The sequence below is a fragment of the Nomascus leucogenys genome, chromosome 7b (assembly GCF_006542625.1).
Source record: "Nomascus leucogenys isolate Asia chromosome 7b, Asia_NLE_v1, whole genome shotgun sequence".
Taxonomy (NCBI): domain Eukaryota; kingdom Metazoa; phylum Chordata; class Mammalia; order Primates; family Hylobatidae; genus Nomascus; species Nomascus leucogenys.
In genome coordinates this window covers 56910772-56931861 of record NC_044387.1, presented here as the reverse complement: position 1 = coordinate 56931861, position 21090 = coordinate 56910772, and the positions used below count along the sequence as shown (strand labels likewise).

The following is a 21090-nucleotide window of genomic DNA, read 5'->3' as shown; positions in this document are numbered from 1 at the left end:
GCTTACATCTGCCTAGTTTTGTCCCAGCCCCCAGCGAGTCCCACCGCTGTTCAGGTTTCAATGTGATACCTTGCCCAAAGCGTTTGCCTTCTAATTGTTTCCTATTTCCAACCTCTCTCTCCCCACCCCAAACCCCAAACATTCCAAATCATTTTGCATGCCAACCACTTTAAATCACACTCCTAGTAAAAACTTCGAAGCTCTTCATCGCATCTGATGAATACAAGCCTCTTTAACCTGGGCTTCGTGAGCCTCCAATATCTAGTTTGAACCTACCAATTCACACACATCTCTAGCTGGGCACGGTGGCTCATGCCTGTAATCCCAGCACTTTGGGAGGCTGAGGCTGAAGGATCGCTTGAGCCCAGAAGTTCCAGACCAGCCTAGGCAACATAGCGGGATCCCATTCCTACAAAAAAATTAGCCGGGTATTGGTGGCACATGCCTGTAGTCCCAGCTACTTGGGAGGCTTAGGCAGGAGGATCACTTGAGCCCAGTAGGTCAAGTCTGTAGTGAGTTGTGATTAGCACCACTGCACTCCAGTCTGAGTGAGACCCCATCTCAAAAAAAAAAAAAAAAAAAAAAGGCTGGGCGCGGTGGTTCACGCCTGTAATCCCAGCACTTTGGGAGGCCGAGGTGGGCTGATCACGAAGTCAGGAGATCAAGACCGTCCTGGCCAACATGGTGAAACTTCATCTCTACTAAAAATACAAAAATTAGCCGGGTGTGGTGGTGCACACCCATAATCCCAGCTACTCAGGAGGCTGAGGCAAGAGAATTGCTTGAACCCAGGAGGTGGAGGTTGCAGTGAGCAGCGATCATGCCACTGCACTCCAGCCTGGGCGATAGAGAGAGACTCTGTCTCAAAAAAAAAAAATACAGTCTCTTCCAAAACTGAACTGTCAGTGAGAGGGAAGAGGATTTTAAAAGTCAAAGAAACAATGTCGTCTGCACAGTTAACTAACTTTTCAAAATCCGTACATGAAAGAGTCTCAGAATAAAGATGTTACCAATTGCTATCTAGGTGGGCATACCAAATATTATAAGACACCAGGCTGAATACAGGCTGGAGCATTCTATGTTAAATATGCAACTAGACAATGCTTAACTGTTATAAAATAAGCCTCATTTTAAGCCAAAGGTAAGAAATTCTCATATCATGGGCAAGTGAAAATTATTCACTTACAGAAAATGTCCACTTGGTTCAAAACGACAAACTAGACACTGAGGTAATATAGCAGGGATCGTTAGTCATGTCATTCACCCGGCAAAAATGTAAGCCACTGGCAAGTTTACGAAATGCTTTTGAGATAGTATCATACACCAAATGCAATAAAATAATGCCATAGGCAAATAGTTGTTAAGTTGAGGAAGTCCTTCAAAGGATCTTTTCTTTCCACTTTCTTTTTCCTGTTTACCAAATACCTAAGTTCTCTCCAGATTTCTAACTTTTTCTCTCCTACTTCTCTTTTAAGCTTCCTGTTTGGGTAGCATAGGGTAGTGGAAAGAGGGCTGGCCTGAAAGACAGATGACCTGGCTTCAAATCTCAGTCCCATCACTTAGAAGCTATGTGGTGACTTTGGGCACAAAGAGGAGGAAACCTTTGAGCAGAGCCTAGAAGGAGAATGAGTACAGTTCTGCCAGGCAACAAGTGAGAATGGCATTCCAGGCAAAGAGAACAGCCTATGCAAAGGTGTGGCAGTGTGAAGGAGGGACCAGGACAATAGGCTCAGAGCAAAAGGGTACGTGAGGAAGTGGAGAAGAGGCTGAGAAAGGGAGCAAGCTGACAACAGGCACTGAACTTATTTCCTTTTTATTTTTTAAATTTATTTTATTTATTTATTTTTTGAGACAAGGTCTCACTCTGTCACCCAGGCTGGAGTGCAGTAGTGCAATCAGGAAGCTTATGGCAACCTCAACCTCCCAGGCTCATGTGATCCTCCCACCTCAGCCTCCCAAGATGCTAGGACCACAGGTGCACACCACCACAACCAGCTAATTTTTGTATTTTTTGTAGAGACAGAGTTTCGCCGTGTTGCCCAGGCTGTTATTTCTTTTAGGTAACAACCATTATATATAGCACTTATCTTGTGTTAGGTATTATTCTAAGTACTTTACCAGTAATTACTGAAATTTAATTCTTGTAACACTATGCGGGAAGAATTAATTACAATCACCATTTTACAGATAGGGAACAGAGGCATGTGAGGGGGTTAAGGAGCTTTAAGGTTGCAAAGCTGGTTAGAGGCAGAGCCAGCAATCAAACTCTGAAGTCTATGCTTGTAATCTCTAGGCTATGCTGCCTCAGCGGCCCCAACAAGGAAACTGAAGCTTGAGCTAAGACTTACTCAACTTACATGACAGCCTCAATGTGAGGTTCAAATAAGCAACTGCAGGCTTTACTGGTCGATATTAAGTTAAAGAGTGTGCCCATCTATTCTCCCTATTCTCTCACTACCTACCTGTCCCTGTCCTATTCTGCCTCTTTCAGAATAGATAGTGGCTTCACTAAGCCTTTAAGCATGCTATGTATCCTGTCTGAGCCTCCATTTCCCCATTTAAAGATGAAGCCAATTACAGAACCTAGGTCCAAAGTAGTCCTTGATCACTGCTAGGAGGTGTTCCCTGCCTGGTCAATGAGGGCACCCAGTAAATCAGAGCTGGGTGTGGTGGTTCACACCTATAATCCTAGCACTTTGGGAGGCTGAGGCAGGAGGATCCCTTGAGCCCAGGAGTTTGAGACCAGCCTGAGCAACCAATGTAAGGAGACCCTGTCTCTACTTTTATTTTTTTTTATTTTTGGAGTCGGAGTCTCTCCCTGTCGTCCAGGCTGGAGTGCAGTGGCTCAATCTCAGGCAACCTCCACCTCAGGCAATTATCCTGCCTCAGCCTCCCAAGTAGCTGGGATTATAGGCACATGCCACTGCCCCCAGTTAATTTTTCTATTTTTAGTAGAGACAGGTTTTTCCCATGTTAGCCAGGCTGGTCTTGAACTCCTGACCTCAGGGATCCACCCGCCTCAGCCTCCCAAAGTGCTGGGATTACAGGAATGAGCCACCATCCCCAGCCAACCCTGTCTCTATTTTTTTAAAAACAAATAAATAAAAGAAACAGAGTCTCACTCTGTCACCCAGGCTTCATGCAGTGGTACGAACATAGCTCACTGCAGCCTCGAACTCCTGGGCTCAAGTGATCCTCTTGTCTCAGCCTCCCAAATAGCTATGTCTACAGGTGCGCAAAACTACGCCTAATTATTATCTTTTTTTTTTTTTTTTTTTTTTTTTTTTTTGAGACAGAGTCTTGCTCTTGTCGCTCAGGCTGGAGTGCAGTGGCGCAATCTCAGCTCACTGCAACCCTCACCTCCTAGGTTCAAGCAATTCTCCTGCCTCAGCCTCCGGAGTAGCTGGGACTACAGGCGCCCACCACCACACCTGGCTAATTTTCGTGTTTTTAGTAGAGACAGGGTTTCACCATGTGCCCAGACTGGTCTCGAACTCCTCGCCTCAAGTGATCTGGCCGCCCCAGCCTCCCACTGGGATTACAGGTGTGAGTCAGCGTGCTAGGCCTATTTTATAATATCTCTTGAATGAATAAATGAGTCCCTGTTATATCAAATGAGGTACTGTGCATTTAAAGCATTTAGCATGGTACCTAGCACAAAGCAACTGCTAGTCCCTAGCCCTTTGTCCCACACAAAGGCAGAATGGGGTCCAGTGAAGGGCAGCACTAGCCAGCATCTGTCCTACCTCCTTCTTCACACCCCTTCATCAGCACGCATGCACTCATCACTCACCCCTGCCTGTCCATGTCCTAGACCTGAGTAGTGGCACCCATGCCATCCACAGGCACTGCTTAAAACCCATGGGAGAGGCCGGGCATGGTGGCTCATGCCTGTAATCCCAGCACTTTGGGAGGCCGAGCCAGGCAGATCACGAGGTCAGGAGTTCAAGACCAGCCTGACCAACATGGTAAAACCCCGTCTCTACTAAAAATACAAAAATTAGCCTGGCATGATGGCAGGTGCCTGTAATTCCAGCTACTCAGGAGGTTGAGGCAGGAGAATCGCTTGAACCCGGGAGACAGAGGTTGAAGTGAGCCAGGATCACGCCACTGCACTCCAGCCTGGGCGACACAGCAAGACTCCTCTCAAAAAAAACAAAAAAAAACCCATGGGAGAGTACAGCAGTGAAAAGGTAGATAACAGGCCAGGTGTGGTGGCTCACGCCTGTAATCCCAGCACTTTGGGAGGCCAAGGCGGGCGTATCACCTGAGGTTGGGAGTTCGAGACTAGCATGACCAACATGGAGAAACCCCGTCTTTACTAAAAATATAAAAATTAGCAGGGCGTGTTGGCGCATGCCTGTATTCCCAGCTACTGGGGAGGCTGACGCTGGAGAATCACTTGAACCCAGGAGGCAGAGGTTGTGGTGAGCTGAGATCGTGCCATTGCACTCCAGTCTGGGCAACAAGAGTGAAACTCCATCTCAAAAAAAAAAAAAGGTAGGCCGGGCGCGGTGGCTCACGCTTGTAATCCCAGTACTTTGGGAGGCCGAGGCAGGCGGATCACGAGGTCAGGAGATCGAGACCACGGTGAAACCCTGTCTCTACTAAATATACAAAAAAATTAGCCGGGCGTGGTGGCGGGCGCCTGTAGTCCCAGCTACTCGGAGAGGCTGAGGCAGGAGAATGGCGTGAACCCGGGAGGCGGAGCTTGCAGTGAGCCGAGATTGCGCCACTGCACTCCCGCCTGGGCGGCAGAGCGAGACTCCGTCTCAAAAAAAAAAAAAAAAAAAAAAAAAAAAAAAAAAAAAAAAAAAGGTAGATAACAGTCTTACTTCTGAAACAGGAATAGAAGTTTCTTGGTGCACTAATACAGAGTATAGAAATATTACCCTGTACAACTACACTGCCCTCTAGTTTACATCGTTGAAGGGGATGGTTTGCCTGGTCCTAGGGAGCCAAGGATTTAAGATTTTACTGAAAATGCCAGAATTGTTCTATCTGTCTTCCCCTTTAGAAAGTTCCTTCCGTTATGGACAACTTACTTCCACTTGTATGCTGGAATGATCTGCAATGTTGGTATTTAATACAATCATAATCCCACTTAGGTATGTGAAAACATTTAGAATGCCAAACAACAGGAGAAGAAGGCTTTGTTTTCAATATAAGATAGTATTAGGATCTCTCACAACTTCCTATTTGGCTTTTCTTACTGATGGATTGAATTATTAGAGTAAAATTCCAGCCTAGGTAAGAAATAACATAGCCGTTTAGCCTCCTGGCAAATTACACTCAGCACCCACTTTCTCAAAATGACAAATAACAAATCTTTCAAGTGGAAAAATCTTCCAAAGCATCCAGCCAATTGTGCAATGCAGCAAGTAGTGCAGATTTTTTCCCCCATCTCTGCAGTAAAAAGAAAAAAGTCTGAACTTATTAGCATAAGGTAACATGACTCATATGTTAACTGCCACTGGTTCTGAAATTGAGTCCTTCTTGAAAAGCCACCTACATTTGACCTCAATAAAGTCAAGAATTCTACAAGTACTCTCTCTCTCCTTTTTTTTCAAAATGCATCTGCCATCTCCTTGCATGAGCACCTTGCTCAGTTAATGGACAACATACAAAACAGGCAGGAGAATAAAACTAATCACTTATCTGAGCCCTATCATCATAAATCAAACTATGATTACTTTCAACAGAATATGTGAACATAGTTTACAAACAGGTTTTTCCACTGGAAATCTGAGCTTCAGTGAGGTGTAATGGCTTGATAAATCACAACAGGGCAGTGCCCACGGTAACCAGAGCCTCCTACTTTAGGCCAATTATAGTCCCTCCTATATCTTCCTTTCTGCCAGGGACTATGCACTCCATGAATCCTTATAAGAACTCTGCAGGGTCAGCATTATTAGTCTCATTTTACCGATGAGAAAATAAGGTCCAGAGAGCTATGTATCTTGTCCAAGGTAGAACTAGTTTAGCTAGAATTCAAGCCCAGGTCTGTCTTCTTTCAAAGCCCATGCACTTTCTACTACTGCTCTGCTACTCAAAGTGTGGTCCTTGGGCCGGTGGCACAGGTATCATCACCTGAGAGTTTATTAATACAAAATTGTCAGTTCCATCCCAGAACTACTCAATCAGAACCTACATTTTTCCAAGATTCCCCAGGTCATTTATGTAAAATTAAAGTTTGGCAAGCTTTGCACTATACCATCCTGCCTCTCTGAATGTCACTACTATTATCCTTTTCTATAGATCAGTGGTTCTCAATGTGGTCATGGAGGTTGGGTAGGGAGAAAGAGGAGATTGGAGGGTGTCCTCCCTACCCCAGGGACACTTGACAATGTCTGAAGACATTTTTGGTTTTCACAACGACTGGGATGGGGTGGGGGAATGCTGCTGGCATCTAGTAGGTAGATGCCAGAGATCCTGCTAAACATCCTAGTACAAGACAGCTCCCCACAACAAAGAATTATCCAGCCAAAATGTCAGTAGTGCCAGGGTTGAAAAACCTTGCTCTAGCTGATAACACTGTCCAACATCTTTGGGTCTGGAATCTACTTAATGAAGAAAAAAGAGCTTTTCCTGGCAAAATTACGGCTGAAAAATGTCATACAAAATCCCTTTCCTGGACGGACACAGTGGTTCACACCTGTAATCCCAGCACTTTGGGAGACTGAGGCAGGCGGATCACCTGAAGTCAGGAGTTCAAGACCAGCCTGGCCAACATGGTGAAAACCCGTCTCTACTAAAAATACAAAAATTAGCCAGGCAGGGTGGCATGTGCCTGTAATCCCAGCTACTTGGGAAGCTGAGGCAGAAGAATCACTTGAGCCTGGGTGACAGAGGTTGCAGTGAGCTGAGATCGCACCATTGCTTTCCAACCTGGGCGACAGAGTGAGACTCTGTCTCAAAAAAAAAAAAAAACCCAAAAAACTAAAATCCCTTTCCTTATAGGCTAGTCTCTCTTACCCTCTCACAACATCTAACATCTATCAAATAGTAACTTAGATCAGAGATCAGCAAACTATGGCCCACAGGACAAATCTAACCCACCACCTATTTTTGTGTGGCCTGAGAGCTAAGAATGATCTTTACTTTTTTTTTTTTTTTTTTTCTTGAGACGGAGTTTCACTCTTGTTGCCCAGGCTGGAGTGCAACGGTGTGATCTCGGCTCACCACAACCTCCGCCTTCCGGGTTCAAGTGATTCTCCTGCCTCAGCCTCCCGAGTAGCTGGGATTACAGGCATGTGCCACCACACCCAGCTAATTTTTCTATTTTCAGTAGAGGCGGGGTTTTACATATTGGCCAGGCTGGTCTGAAACTCCTGACCTCGTCATCCGTCCAATTCCACCTCCCAAAGTGCTGGGATTACATGCGTGAGCCACAGTGCCCAGCCTGTTACATTTTTAAATGTTTTTTTATTTTCTTGTGAAAATTATGTGAAATTCAAATTTCTGTGTCCATAGAGTTTTCTTGGAACACAGTCATGCCCATTGTTTACATTTTGCCTACGGTTTTTTTTTTAAACATCTTGATACATAATTCATATACCCTAAAATTCACCCATTTAAAGTGTACAATTTGGTAGTTTTTAGTATATTCACAGTATGTACAACCATCACCAGTTTTAGAATATTTTCATCACTTCATAAATAAAACCTTGTATATTTCAGCTATCACACCCTCTACCCCATCCATTTTTGCCAGCCCTGAGCAACCACTGATCTACTTTGTCTCTGTAGATATGCCTATTCTAGACTTGCATATGAATGGAATCATATGTGTTCTTTTGTGGCTGGTTTCTTTCACTTAGCATAGTGTTTTCAAGGTCCATGTTGTAGCATGTGCTGGTACTTCATTCTATTTTATTGCCAAATAATTCCATAGTATGGATAGACCACATTTTGTTTATCCATTCATCAGCTGATGTATATTTGAACTGTTTCTACCTTCTGGCTATTATGAATACTACTACTATAAACATTCACATATAAGTTTTTCTTGTAAACCTATGTTTTCATTTCTCTTGAGAAGACATCTGTAAGTTGAATTGCTGGGTCATATGGTAACTCTGTGTTTAACTGTTTGAGGAACTGCCACCATGTTTTTCTTTTTATCTTTTTTTTTTTTTTTTTTTTTTTTTTTTGAGACAGAGTCTTGCTCTGTCGCCCAGGCTGGAGTGCAGTGGCGCCATCTCGGCTCACTGCAAGCTCTGCCTCCCGGGTTCACGCCATTCTCCTGCCTCAGCCTCCCGAGTAGCTGGGACTACAGGCGCCCGCCAACACACCCGGCTAATTTTTTGTATTTTTAGTAGAGACGGGGTTTCACTGTGTTAGCCAGGATGGTCTCGATCTCCTGACCTTGTGATCCGCCCGCCTCGGCCTCCCAAAGTGCTGGGATTACAGGCTTGAGCCACCGCGCCCGGCTTTATCTTTTTTGAGACTGGGTCTCACTCTGTTGCCCAGCCTGGAGTATAGCACCACAATCACAGCTAACTGCAACCTCAAAATTCTGGGCTCAAGGAATCCTACCATTTGGCCTCTCAAGTAGCTGTGACTATAAAGGAACGCTACCACACCCAGCTAATTGTCTTCCTTTCTTTTTTTGAGACAGGGTCTCGCTTTGATTACCAGGCTGGAGGTGCAGTGGTGCAGTCATGCCTCACTACAGCCTCTCCCAGGCTCAAGTGATCCTCCCACCTCAACCTCCCAAGCAACTGAGACTACAGGTGCAAGCCACCACGCCTGGCTAATTTTTAAATTTTTTGTAGAGAAAAGGTCTCACTTTGTTGCCCAGGCTGGTCTCAAAATTCTGGCTTCAAGTGATCCTCCCACCTTGGTCTCCCAAAGTGCAGGAATTACAGGTATGACCCACCATGCCTGGCTAACTAGTTTGCTTTTCAAACTGGCTGCACCATTTTATGGTCTTACCAGCAGTGTAAAAGGGTTCACATTTCTCCACATTTGTTTTTTTTGTTTTTTCCAGACAGAGTCTTGCTTTGTTGCCCAGGCTGGAGTGCAGTAGCACAATCTCAGCTCACTGTAACCTCCACCTCCCGAGTTCAAGTGATTCTCATGTCTCAGCCTCCAGAGTAGATGGCACTACAAGAGCATGCCACCACGGCTGGCTAATTTTGGTATTTTTGGTAGAGATGGGGTTTTGCTATGTTGGCCAAGGTAGTCTTGAACTCCTGGCCTCAAGCAGTCCACCTGCCTCAGCCTCCCAAAGTGCTAGGATTACAGGCATGAGCCACCACACCCAGCCTAATTTTTGTATTTTTAATATAGACAGGGTTTCACCATGTTGGCCAGACTGGTCTCGAACTCCTGGCCTCAAGTAATCCATCCACCTCAGCATCCTAAAGTGCTCAGATTACTGGGGTGAGCCACCTCAGCTGGCCCTTTGATCCATTTTAAGTTTTTGGGGGTGGGGGACGGAGACTCGTCCTGTCACCCAGGCTAGAGTGCAATGGCGTGATCTCAGCTCACCCCTGGGTTCAAGGGATTCTCCTGCCTCAGCCTCCCGAGTAGCTGTGAGTACAGGTGCCCGCCACCACGCCCAGATAATTTTTTTTTTTTTTTTAGACGGAGTCTCCCTCTGTCGCCCAGGCTGGAGTGCAGTAGTGCGATCTCGGCTCACTGCAAGCTCCACCTCCTGGATTCATGCCATTCTCCTGCCTCAGCCTCCAAAGTAGCTGGGACTACAGGCGCCCGCCACCACGCCCAGCTAATTTTGTTTTTGTATTTTTAGTATAGACGGGGTTTCACCAAGTTAGCCAGGATGGTCTTGATCTCCTGACCTCGTGATCCACCTGCCTCGGCCTCCCGAAGTGCTGGGATTATAGGCGTTGAGCCACTGCACCCAGCCTACTTTTTGTATTTTTAGTAGAGATGGGTTTCACCATGTTGGCCAGGCTCGTCTTGAACTCCTGACCTCATGATCTGCCCGCCTCAGCCTCCCAAAATGCTGGAATTACAGGTGTGAGCCACCGTGCCCAGCCATGAGTTAATTTTTGTATATAGTGTGAGGTAAGGGTTTAATTTCAATTTTTTTTTTTTTTTTTTTTTGAGAGTCTCACTGCCGCCCAGGCTGGAGTGCAGTGGTGTGATCTTGGCTTACTGCAGGCTCCGCCCACCAGGGTTCATGCCATTCTCCTGCCTCAGCCTCCCAAGTAGCTGGGACTACAGGCGCCCACCACCTCGCCCGGCTAATTTTTTGTGTTTTTAGTAGAGACGGGGTTTCACTGTGTTAGCCAAGATGGTCTTGATCTCCTGACCTCGTGACCTGCCCGCCTCGGCCTCCCAAAGTGCTGGGATTACAGGTGTGAGCCACCGTGCCTGGCCGTAATTTCAATTTTCTTTTGCACGTGGCTATCCAGTTGTCTCAGCTCCATTTGTTGAAAGGACTATTCCGGCCGGGTGCAGTGGCTCACACCTGTAATCCCAGCACTTTGGGAGGCTGAGGCAGGTGGATCACGAGGTCAGGAGTTCAAGACAAGCCTGGCCAACATAGTGAAACCCTATCTCTACTAAAAATACAAAAATTAGCTGAGCATTGTGACAGACACCTGTAGTCCAGGTACTCAGGAGGCTGAGACAGGAAAATCACTTGAACCCAGGAGGCAGAGGTTGCAGTGAGCCAAGATTGCACCACTGCACTCTAGCCTAGATGACAGAGCGAGGCTCCATCTCAAAAAAAAAAAAAAAGAAAGGACTATTCCTTCTCACAGTCTGTGGCATGTAGCAAGAAAAGACAAGACAAGACAAGACAATTCTCCCCCACTGAATGGTCTTGGCACCCTTGTCAAGAATCAGGTGACCATGAACTCTCAACTCTATTCCATTGGGTTTATTTCTGGACTCTGAATTCTATCCCACTGATCTATACATTTACCCTTATACCAGTACCACACTGTCTTTTTTTTTTTTTTCTGAAATGGAATCTCGCTCTGTCCCCCAGGCTGGAGTGCAATAGCACAATCTCGACTCACTGCAACCTCCACCTCCTGGGTTCAAGGGATTCTTGTGCCTCAGCCTTCCCAAGTAGCTTGGACTACAAGTGTGCACCCCCACGCCTGGTTAATTTTTGTATTTTTAGTAGAGACAAGATTTCACCATGTTGCCTAGGCTGGTCTCGAATTCCTGACCTCAAGTGATCTGCCTGCCTTGGCCTCCCAAAGTGTTGGGATTATAGGCATGAGCCACTGTGCCTGGTGACATTGTCTTGATTATAGTTGTTTTATAGTATGTCTTGAAATCACAAAGTGTGAGTCTTTCTGCTTTGTTCTTTTTCAAGATTTAGCTATTGTAGGTCCCTTGCGATTCCATATGAATTTATGAATTGACTTGTCAAATTTCTTTTTTTTTTTTTTTTTGAGATGGAGTTTCACTCTTGTTGTCTTGTTGCCCAAGCTAGAGTGCAATGGCGCGTGATCTCAGCTCACCACAAGCTCCGCCTCCCAGGTTCAAGTGATTCCCTGCCTCAGCCTCCCGAGTAGCTGGGATTACAGGCATGCGCCACCACACCCAGCTAATTTTGTAGTTTTAGTAGAGACTGGGTTTCTCCATGTTGGCCAGGCTGGTCTCCAACTCCTGACCTCAGGTGATCCGCCTGCCTCGGCCTCCCAAAGTGCTGGGATTACAGGCATGAGCCACCATGCCTGGAGACTTGTCAATTTCTACAATGAAATAAACTGAGATTCTGACAGGGATTATGTCGAATGTGTAGATCAATTTTCAAAATACTGCCAACTTGACAATGTTACATCTTATAATCCATGAACAAGAGCTATTTTCTATTTATTTATTTATATCTTTTTTCTTTTAAAAATGTTTTACAGGCCAGGCACAGTGGCTCACATCTGTAATCCCAGCACTTTGAAGGGCCAACATGGGAGGATTGCTTGAGGTCAGGTTCAAGACCCGCCTGGGTAACACAGGGAGACTCTGTCTCTACATGAAATTAAAAAAAAAAAAAAAAAAAAAAAAAAAAAAAAAAGAAGCTAGGGGTTATCGCACATGCCTGTGGTCTGAGCTGCTTGGGAGGCTGATGTAGGAGGATCACTTGAGCCTGGAAGGTCTAGGCTGCACTGAGATATGATTGCACCACTGTACTTGTTCTCACTTCAGTCCAAGTCTGAGAAAAAAAATAATTAATTAAATATTTTAAAAGGCCAGGCCGGGCGCACTAGCTCACACCTGTAATCCCAGGACTTTGGGAGGCTGAGGCGGGTGGATCACCTGAGGTCAGGAGTTCGAGACCAGCCTGGCTAACATGGTGAAACCTCTCTATACTAAAAATACAAAAATTAGCCAGGCATGGTGGTGCACACCTATAGTCCCAGCTACTCCGGAGGCTGAGGCAGGAGAATCTTTTGAACCTAGGACTCAGAGGCTGCAGTTAGCCGAGATCACACCACTATGCTCCAGCCTGGGCAACAAAGCAACACTCCATCTCAAAAAAATTAATTAATTAATTAATTAAGGCCGGCGCAGTGGCTCACGCCTGTAATCCCGGCACTTTGGGAGGCCGAGGCAGGTGGATCATGAGGTCAGGAGATCGAGACCATCCTGGCTAACATGGTGAAACCGTCTCTACTAAAAAAAAATACAAAAAATTAGCTGGGTGTGGTGGCACGCACCTGTAGTCCCAGCTACTCGGGAGGCTGAGGCAGGAGAATCACTTTAACCTGGGAGGCAGAGGTTGCCGTGAGCCGAGATCGCGCCACTGCACTCCAGCCTGGACGACAGAGTGAGACTCTGTTTCAAAAAAAAAAAAAAAAAATTAATTTAAAAAACAAAACCAAAAATGTTTTACAGCTTTTAGAGTATAAGTTTTATACTTTCTGTCACGCAACTGTCAGAGGGTAGATAAAAAAGATACCTCTTTTGTTACAAGTATTTTTATTTTTTAGGTTATTGTAAATGGAATTTTCTTAATTTCCTTTTCAGATTGTTCATTCCAAGTGGATACATTTACAACTGAGTTTTGTGTAATGATCTTCTTTCCTATAACCTTACTAAACTAATAATTTATTAGTTCCAATACTTTTGTAATGAATTCCTCAGGGTCTATATGGAAGATCATGTCATCTGCAGAGATGATCTTACTTGTTCCCTTCCAACATAGATGTATTTTATTGCATTTTCTTGTCTAATTGCCCTGGCTAGAACCTCCAGCACAATGCTGAATAGAAGTGGTGAAAGTAGGCCGGGCGCGGTGGCTCAAGCCTGTAATCCCAGCACTTTGGGAGGCCGAGGCGGGCGGATCACGAGGTCAGGAGATCGAGACCATCCTGGCTAACACAGTGAAACCCCGTCTCTACTAAAAATACAAAAAAATTAGCCGGGTGTGTTGGCGGGCGCCTGTAGTCCCAGCTACTCGGGAGGCTGAGGCAGGAGAATGGCGTGAACCCGGGAGGCGGAGCTTGCAGTGAGCCGAGATCGCGCCACTGCACTCCAGCCTGGGGCACAGAGCAAGACTCCGTCTCAAAAAAAAAAAAAAAAAGAAGTGGTGAAAGTAGACTTATCTCTCTTTTTCCTAATCTTAAGGATAAGCATACAGTCTTTCACTATTTTTTGTTTGTTTATTTTGAGACGGAGTCTTGCTCTGTTGCCCAGCCTGTTGTGTGCAGTGGTGCTATCTCAGCTCACTGCAAACTCTGCCTCCCAGGTTCAAGCAATCCTCCCACCTCAGCCTCCCAAGCAGCTACAATTATAGGTATGCACCACCACACCTGGCTAATTTTTTTTTTTTTTTTGTATTTTTAGTAGAGACAGGGTTTCACCATGTTGGCCAGGCTGTTCTTGGACTCCTGACCTCAAGTGATCCCCCCCACCTTGGCCTCCTAAAGTGTTAGGATTACAGGCATGAGCCACCATGCCCAGCCTCAGTCTCAGTATTATGAATTTAGCTGTGGGTTTTTCATAACTGCTGTTTATCAGGTTGAGGAACTCCTCTTCTCGTCTTAGTTTATTTAGTGTTTTTATCATGAAAAACATGCTGAATTTTGTCAAATGCTTTTTCTGTGTCTACTGAGAAGGTGATTTTTTTAAATTCTATTGATATAATGCATTACATTATTTACACATTCATTTTTGGATGTTAAACCAACCTTGCACTCCTGGAATAAATCCTGCTTGTTTATGGTATATAATTCTTTTTATATGTTACTGGATTCAGTTTGCTAGTATTTTTGCTGAGGATTTTTGCTTCCACATTTGTAAGATATATTTATCTATGATTTTCTTTTCTTGTAATGTCTTTGTCCGGTTTTGGCAACAGGGTAATACCAGTCTCATAAAATTCATTTATAAGTATTTTCTCCTCTTTTTCATTTTTGAAGACTTTGTGAAGAACTGTATTAATTTTTCTTGAAATGTTTGGTAGAATTCAGTGGTGAAGCTATCAGGACCTCTAGTAGGTAGAGGCCTGGGCTTTGCTTTTCTTTTCTTTATTCTTTTTTTTTTTTTTTTTTTGAGACGGAGTCTCACTTTGTCACCCAGGTTGGAATACAGTGGTGCGATCTCAGCTCACTGCAACCTCCAACTTCCCAGGTTCAAGCGATTCTCCTGCCTCAGCCTCTCGAGTAGCTGGGACTACAGGCGCATGCCACCATGCTCGGCTAATTTTTGTATTATTAGTAGAGATGGGGTTTCACCATATTGGACAGGCTGGTCTTGAAGTCCTGACCTCGTGATCTGCCCACCTTGGCTTCCCAAAGTGCTGGGATTACAGGCATGAGCCACTGCACCTCTCTTCTTTTTTTTAAGAGACAGGGTCTCACTCTGTCACCCTGGCTGAAGCACTGTGGCACAATCATAGCTCACTGCCTCCTCAACCTCCTGGGATCAAGTGATCCTTACACCTTAACCTCCTGAGTAGCTGGGACTCCAGGCTCACACCACCACGCCTGGCTGAGTTTAGATACAGTATGTATATTTTAGAGTTGGGGTCTCACTGTGTTGCCCAGGTTGGTCTCAAGCTCCTGGCCTCAAAGGATCCTCCTGTCTTGACCTCCCAAAGTGCTGAGATTACAGGCAACAGCCACTGTGCCCAGGTCTCTCTCTTTCTCTAATTATTTATTTATTTTTTAAGGGTACACTATCCTACCCAAACTTATATTTTCAAATTCCATTAGACTCATATTACCAAGCATATAAACAAATCACACATAACATGAAATAGAAAAAAACATGAAGACTTCCTTTGCTAAACGTATAGGTTAATGTTTTTCAATAAATTTGGGAAGTTTCAGCCTTTTTTTTTTTTTCAAAGGTTTTTTTCTGCTTCCTTTTCTATCCTCTTCTGGTATTCCCATTATGCATTTGTTGGCATGCTTAGTGATCTCTCACATTTCTGAGGCTCTGCTCATTTTTCTTCATTCTTTTCTTCTAATCTTCAGCATGCATAATCTCTATCAATCTGTTTTCTTTTTTATTTTGAGATGGAGTCTCGATCTGTCACCCAGGCTGGAGTGCAGTGGTGCAATCTCTGCTCACTGCAACCTCTGCCTCCCGGGTTCAAGCAATTCTCTCGCCTCAACCTCCCAAGTAGCTGGGGTTACAGGCACCTGCCATCATGCCCGACTAATTTTAATATTTTTGTAGAGATGGGGTTTCACCATGTTGGCCAGGCTGGTCTTGAACTCCTGACCTCAGGTGATCCACCCGCCTCAGCCTCCCAAAGTGCTCCCAAAGCCACTGTGTGGTGGCTGAGGCAGGAGAATCACTTGAACCAGGGAGGCAGAGGTTGCACTGAGCCGAGATTGCACCACTGCACTCCAGCCTAGGCAACAGAGTGAGACTCCGTCTCAAAAAGAAAAAAAAAATTCACTAATTCTTTCTTCACCCAGTTCAAATCTATTATTGAGTCCTGAGTCCCTCTAGTTAATTTTTTTTTTTTGAGACGGAGTCTCGCTCTGTCACCCAGGCTGGAGTGCAGTGGCGTGATCTCTACTCTCTGCTCACTGCAAGCTCCGCCTCCCGGGTTCACGCCATTCTCCTGCCTCAGCCTCTCTGAGTAGCTGGGACTACAGGCGCCCGCCACCACGCCCGGCTAACTTTTTGTATTTTTAGTAGAGACGGGGTTTCACCGTGGTCTCGATCTCCTGACCTCGTGATCCACCCGTCTCGGCCTCCCAACCCTCTAGTTAATTTTTAAATTTGTTATTGTACTTTTTTTTTTTTTTTTGAGACAGAGTCTCGCTCTGTTGCCCAGGCTGGAGTGCAGTGGCATGATCTCGGCTCACTGCAACCTCCGCCTCCCAGGTTCAAGGAATTCTCCTGCCTCAGCCTCCCGCGTAGCTGGGACTACAGGTGCTGGCCACCACGCATGGCTAGTTTTTGTATTTTTAGCAGAGACGGGGTTTTACCATGTTGGTCAAGCTGTTCTCGAACTCCCGACCTCAGGTGATCCACCCGCCTCAGCCTCCAAAGTGCTGGGATTACAGGTGTGAGCCACCGCACCCAGCTGTTATTGTACTTTTAACTCCAGAATTTTCATTTGTTTTTTTTTATAATTTCTATATCTTTATGGATATTCTTTAATTGACACAAGTGTCATACCATCCTTTACTTCTTTGTCATCATATTTTCCTTTAGTACTGTATATATATATATATATATATATATATAGGCTAGTTTGAAGCCTTTTTCATTAATCTAGCCCCTTGTCTCACAGGCAATTTCTGTTGCCAGCTTTTTTCCAGTGTATGTGTCATATTTTCCTGTCTTTGTATGTCTCACAATTTCTTGTTGGAAACTGGACATTTTAGATAATATACTGTAGCAACTCTGGGGATTGGTACCCCCTCTCCAGGGCTAATTGTTATTTATTTGTTTAGTGACTGGCTGGATTATTTGAGTGAAATCCATTTCCCCTGAAAAGTGTTAAGGCCTATAATATTGCTCTTCTGGGAGGTGCAGCTTTGGGTATGCCCACAGTCACCCTGGGATAACAGTGGTTTTGGTAGGGTTCTCTTCTATTCTCTCCTTGATCACACCCAGCTATGACGCTCCACTAATTGTGGCACATTGTTCTATTATTTTCAACAACACACTGAGGCATAACTTGCTCTTGCTCTACAAACTGATACAATCAAATTGTGGCTGTTTGGAGGAAAGCATTTTTTTCCATCTCCGCCACATACTTTATTTTTCAAATTGTTTTTTATTGATTCATAATAGTTGTACATATGTTGGGGGTACCTGTGGTATTTCGATACATTAATATACAATGTATAATGATACAACCAGGGCAGAAGGGACATCCATCACCTCAGAGGTCTGTGGTCAATGTTTTGTTTTGTTTTGTGACAGGACAGAGTTTCACTCTGTCACCCAAGCTGGAGTGCAGTGGCGTGATCTTGGCTCACTGCAACTTCCACCTCCCGGTTCACATGATTCTCCTGCTTCAGCCTCCCAAGTAGCTGGGATTACAGGTGTATGCCACCATGCCTGGCTAATTTTTGTATTTTTAGTAGAGATGGGGTTCACCATATTGGCCAGGCTGGTCTCAAACTCCTGACCTCAGATGATCTGCCTGCCTCAGCCTCCCGAAGTGCTGGGATTATAGGCGTGAGCCACCACGCTGTGGTCAATGTTTGATCCTCCTTCAGATCCTAGAAGGGCTTCTCCCAGCTGTCTTATTCCCCAATTCTTTCCAGCAAACCAGGAGGCCTACAGTCTAGGCTGCATCTCCATTAAATCCGCAGATCTCCCAGTTGCCTCTTACCAAAACCTTCACATCTCCAGATTGCCCTTAGGCATGAATTTCTCCACACTGTGTTGCAAATGAAGTCACTACCATTGGAAAGAGATTAGGAGCTATCTGTTTCAGGGCCTGCTTCTCTCCTGAGGCAAAATCCCAGAGCCAAGACTCTGGAGCTTGGGAGAAGGACCCTGGAAAGCTTCTCTGAGAAATACCCTCACTCTAGGAACTGAGCACTTGGTGGAAGGAGGCAGGGGACCGCAATAACCTGAGGCTCAGCCTGCAAGAACTGGGGGATGAACAATTGGGGCACCAGTAATTTCAATATGTCATGCCCAAGGTACAGTCCTGTTCCACAAGTAGAGACTAGGTGGAAGAAGGGAGCTCCAACTTTCACCGGGCACAGTGGCTCACGCCTGTAATCCCAACACTTTGGGAGGCTGAGATAGGTGGATCACCTGAGGTCGGGAGTTCAAGACCAGCCTGACCAACATGGAGAAACCCTGTCTCTACTAAAAATACAAAATTAGCCAGACGTGGTGGCGCAAGCCTGCAATCCCAGCTACTTGGGAGGCTGATGCGGGAGAATCGCTTGAACCTGGGAAGCAGAGGTTGCGGTGAGGCGAGATCACACCGTTGCACTCCAGTTTGGGCAACAAGAGCAAAACTCCGTCTCAAAAGAAAAAAAATGGGAGCTCCAACTTTCAACTGCACTCACACAGGTTTTAACCTCAGCAACAAGTAGCTCTGGGTAGGATTAGAAATGCTGATGTCCTCCTTTTCCTGGGAAGAAAGCATTTGATTGGGAGCTGGGGGAGCAGTGCCCCGTGTTACAGTTTGCAGTAGTCTGGAGTAGAAGCACCTCACTAAACTAGGAGTGGGTAAGGAGGGAATGATCTTGGTTCAAATACCATACTTACCAAATCTTTCTTACTGAATTTGTAGATTTTCTTGAATAGGTGTTTCCTCATTTGTTGTTTGCCCTCAGGACCACTGCCAGAGGGTTTAAATAGTTGATTTTAAAAAAGAATTTTGGGGCCAGGTGTTGTGGCTCCGGTCTGTAATCCCACCACTTTGGGAGGCCAAGGCGAGTGGATTGCTTGAGCTCAGGAGTTCAAGATCAGCCTGGGCAACATGGCAAAACCCTGTCTCTACAAAAATTAGCTAGGTGAGGCTGGGCGCGGTGGCTCACACCTGTAATCAGACCACTTTCCCACCACTTTGGGAGGCCCAGGTGGGCAGGTCACGAGGTCAGGAGTTCGAGATCAGCCTGCCCAATATGGTGAAACCCTGTCTCTACTAAAAATAGAAAAATTAGCCAGACGTGGTGGCGCACGCCTGTAATCCCAGCTACCTGGAAGGCTGAAGCAGGAGAATCGCTTGAACCTGGGAGGCAGAGGTGGCAGTGAGACGAGATCGCACCATTGCACTCCAGCCCGGCGCACTCTGGGTGACAGAGCGAGACTCTGTCTCAAAAAAAAAAAAAAAAAAAAAATTAGCCAGGTGTGGTGGCACACGCCTGTGGTCCCAGCTACTCGGGAGGCTGAGGCAGGAGGACTGATTGAGCCAGGGAGGTCGGTCAGGGTTGCAGTAAGCCATGATCACACTACTGCATGCCAGCCTAGGTGACAGAGTGAGATTCTGTCTCAAAATGAAACAAAACAAAAAAGAATTTTCACCAGTTTTACAGAGGAATGGATTCCTTAAGCTGTCATGCTGGAAGCTGATCTTATCTAAGGCTGCTTTTGTGTTACAATGATGGAGTTGAAGAGTTGAGTAGCTCCAACAGAGATTCTCTAGTCTACAAAGTTGAAAATATGTACTATGTGGTCCTGTACAGAAAAAGCATGCCAACCCTTGCTTACTGCTGCCAATGCTGCTGGTCCACAAACCACACCTTTAATAGCAAGAACTTAAATTACTTGAGAGGCAGTACTGTACGGGCTGTGAGCTTGGTTCAAAACCCCACCTTGCCATTTACTAGATAAATGGGTTTGTTCCGAGGATTAAATGTGCAAATGTCTGGCACTTTGAAAATACTGAACAATTGATAGCTGTTATCATCATGTTGGAAACTATGTGGAAAGTAAGTATGAGATATTATATCGTTCTTCAAAGGGTTTTTTTCCAGAATACATAAGCTTTAGAAAAGGGAAACAAGTATTGGCTTTCCAATAAACAAGACGCAACTTCTAATACCTGGGTACATAACAATATTACCTAATGAAAGAATAAACTTTCAAGCGTTTAAGCGTAAGCCTAACTTAAGCCTGACACTGAAATCCGGAATTTTCTATCACAGTAGCATCCAGCTTCTTCCAATAACAATGAATGAAAATAACCTTCAGGAAATGCCAAAACCCAAAAGCTCTATGAAAAAAAGCAGCAATCATCTTTAACATGAGGTTTTGGGCCTAGTTGGCCCTTCCGGTTCTGCCCGTCTCTAGCTACACCCATAAGATGATATAAAGAGAACCTCTCGCGCTTCCACCTCGACTGTCACCGCAGCAGTCGGGGCTGCCGGCCGGTTACCTCGCAATTGAACTCCATCTCGGCGTCCATGGTGACGATCCTTACGGTGAACGTCTTGGGCTGCTTCCTCTTGAGAGAGCTGAAGCTCATGCGGGAAGCGATGGCCCCGGCCATGGCGCGGGGCTCAGGCCCGGGACCCTCGCGCCCCACGGCCTGCACTCTGAGCCCGTTAGCCCCCCTGGAGTTGCTGTACAGGCCTCAGGGCCACCATGGTGGCCGGCTGGCCGGCCCGGCAACGTTCTGGGCTGCGCGGGTCCCCAGCGGCCAGCATGGGCCGCGAGGACCCTGCCCGGACGGAAAGGGGAGTTGGGGGGCGGGCCCTGACGGCTGCACGGAGGGCACAGGAGCCGGGACCGTCGGTGCAGGCGCGACCTGGCACTCCGGGATTCGGGCCGGAGATGCCGGGGACGCCTCGGGACGGGAACCCTAGACGGCAGCGGCCCAGACTCCGCGCGCCTCTCAGCGGCCGACTAGGGTCGCGGGGCCGCGCTGCAGTCGGGCGCGTACGCGCGCGCGTGGCTGTCACCGTCCTCACTCCGCGCGCCCGCGGGAAGCGTACCCTCCCCACAGCCCGGGGCCTGCTCCCGGCCCCGCCCTCAGGTCGCCCAGACCACTACGCGCAGCGCAACCGAACCGGAGGCTGCCGCCTAGATGCTGCGATTGGCTGGGAAGGCCAAGGTAGGCAGGACTTTCCCGCTCCGTCCCGCCTCCTTTGGGGTGACTCCACCAATGGAAAGTTTCACTCTAACTGCAAAAGCAGGCCTGGGCTCGGCGTTGAGTGGCTACAGTGGCAGTCACTCCGAACGCTTTTGTGCCTACTCTAACAAGACTGGTTGAGGCGG

At 46.2% G+C, this 21090-nt stretch overlaps 1 protein-coding gene across 3 annotated transcripts in view; it reads right to left on the bottom strand.

Moving 5' to 3' along the window:
* The window catches only part of NF2 (neurofibromin 2), a 91187-nt gene extending 70364 nt beyond the window's left edge, over positions 1-20823 (bottom strand). For all 3 annotated transcript variants that reach the window (XM_012507938.2, XM_030816067.1, XM_003258051.4), the window contains exon 1: positions 20249-20823. In XM_012507938.2, coding sequence (XP_012363392.1) covers positions 20249-20362 — 114 coding nt within the window. In that variant the 5' untranslated portion in view covers positions 20363-20823. The remainder of the gene's footprint in view (positions 1-20248) is intronic.
* Between the last annotated feature and the right edge of the window lie 267 nt (positions 20824-21090).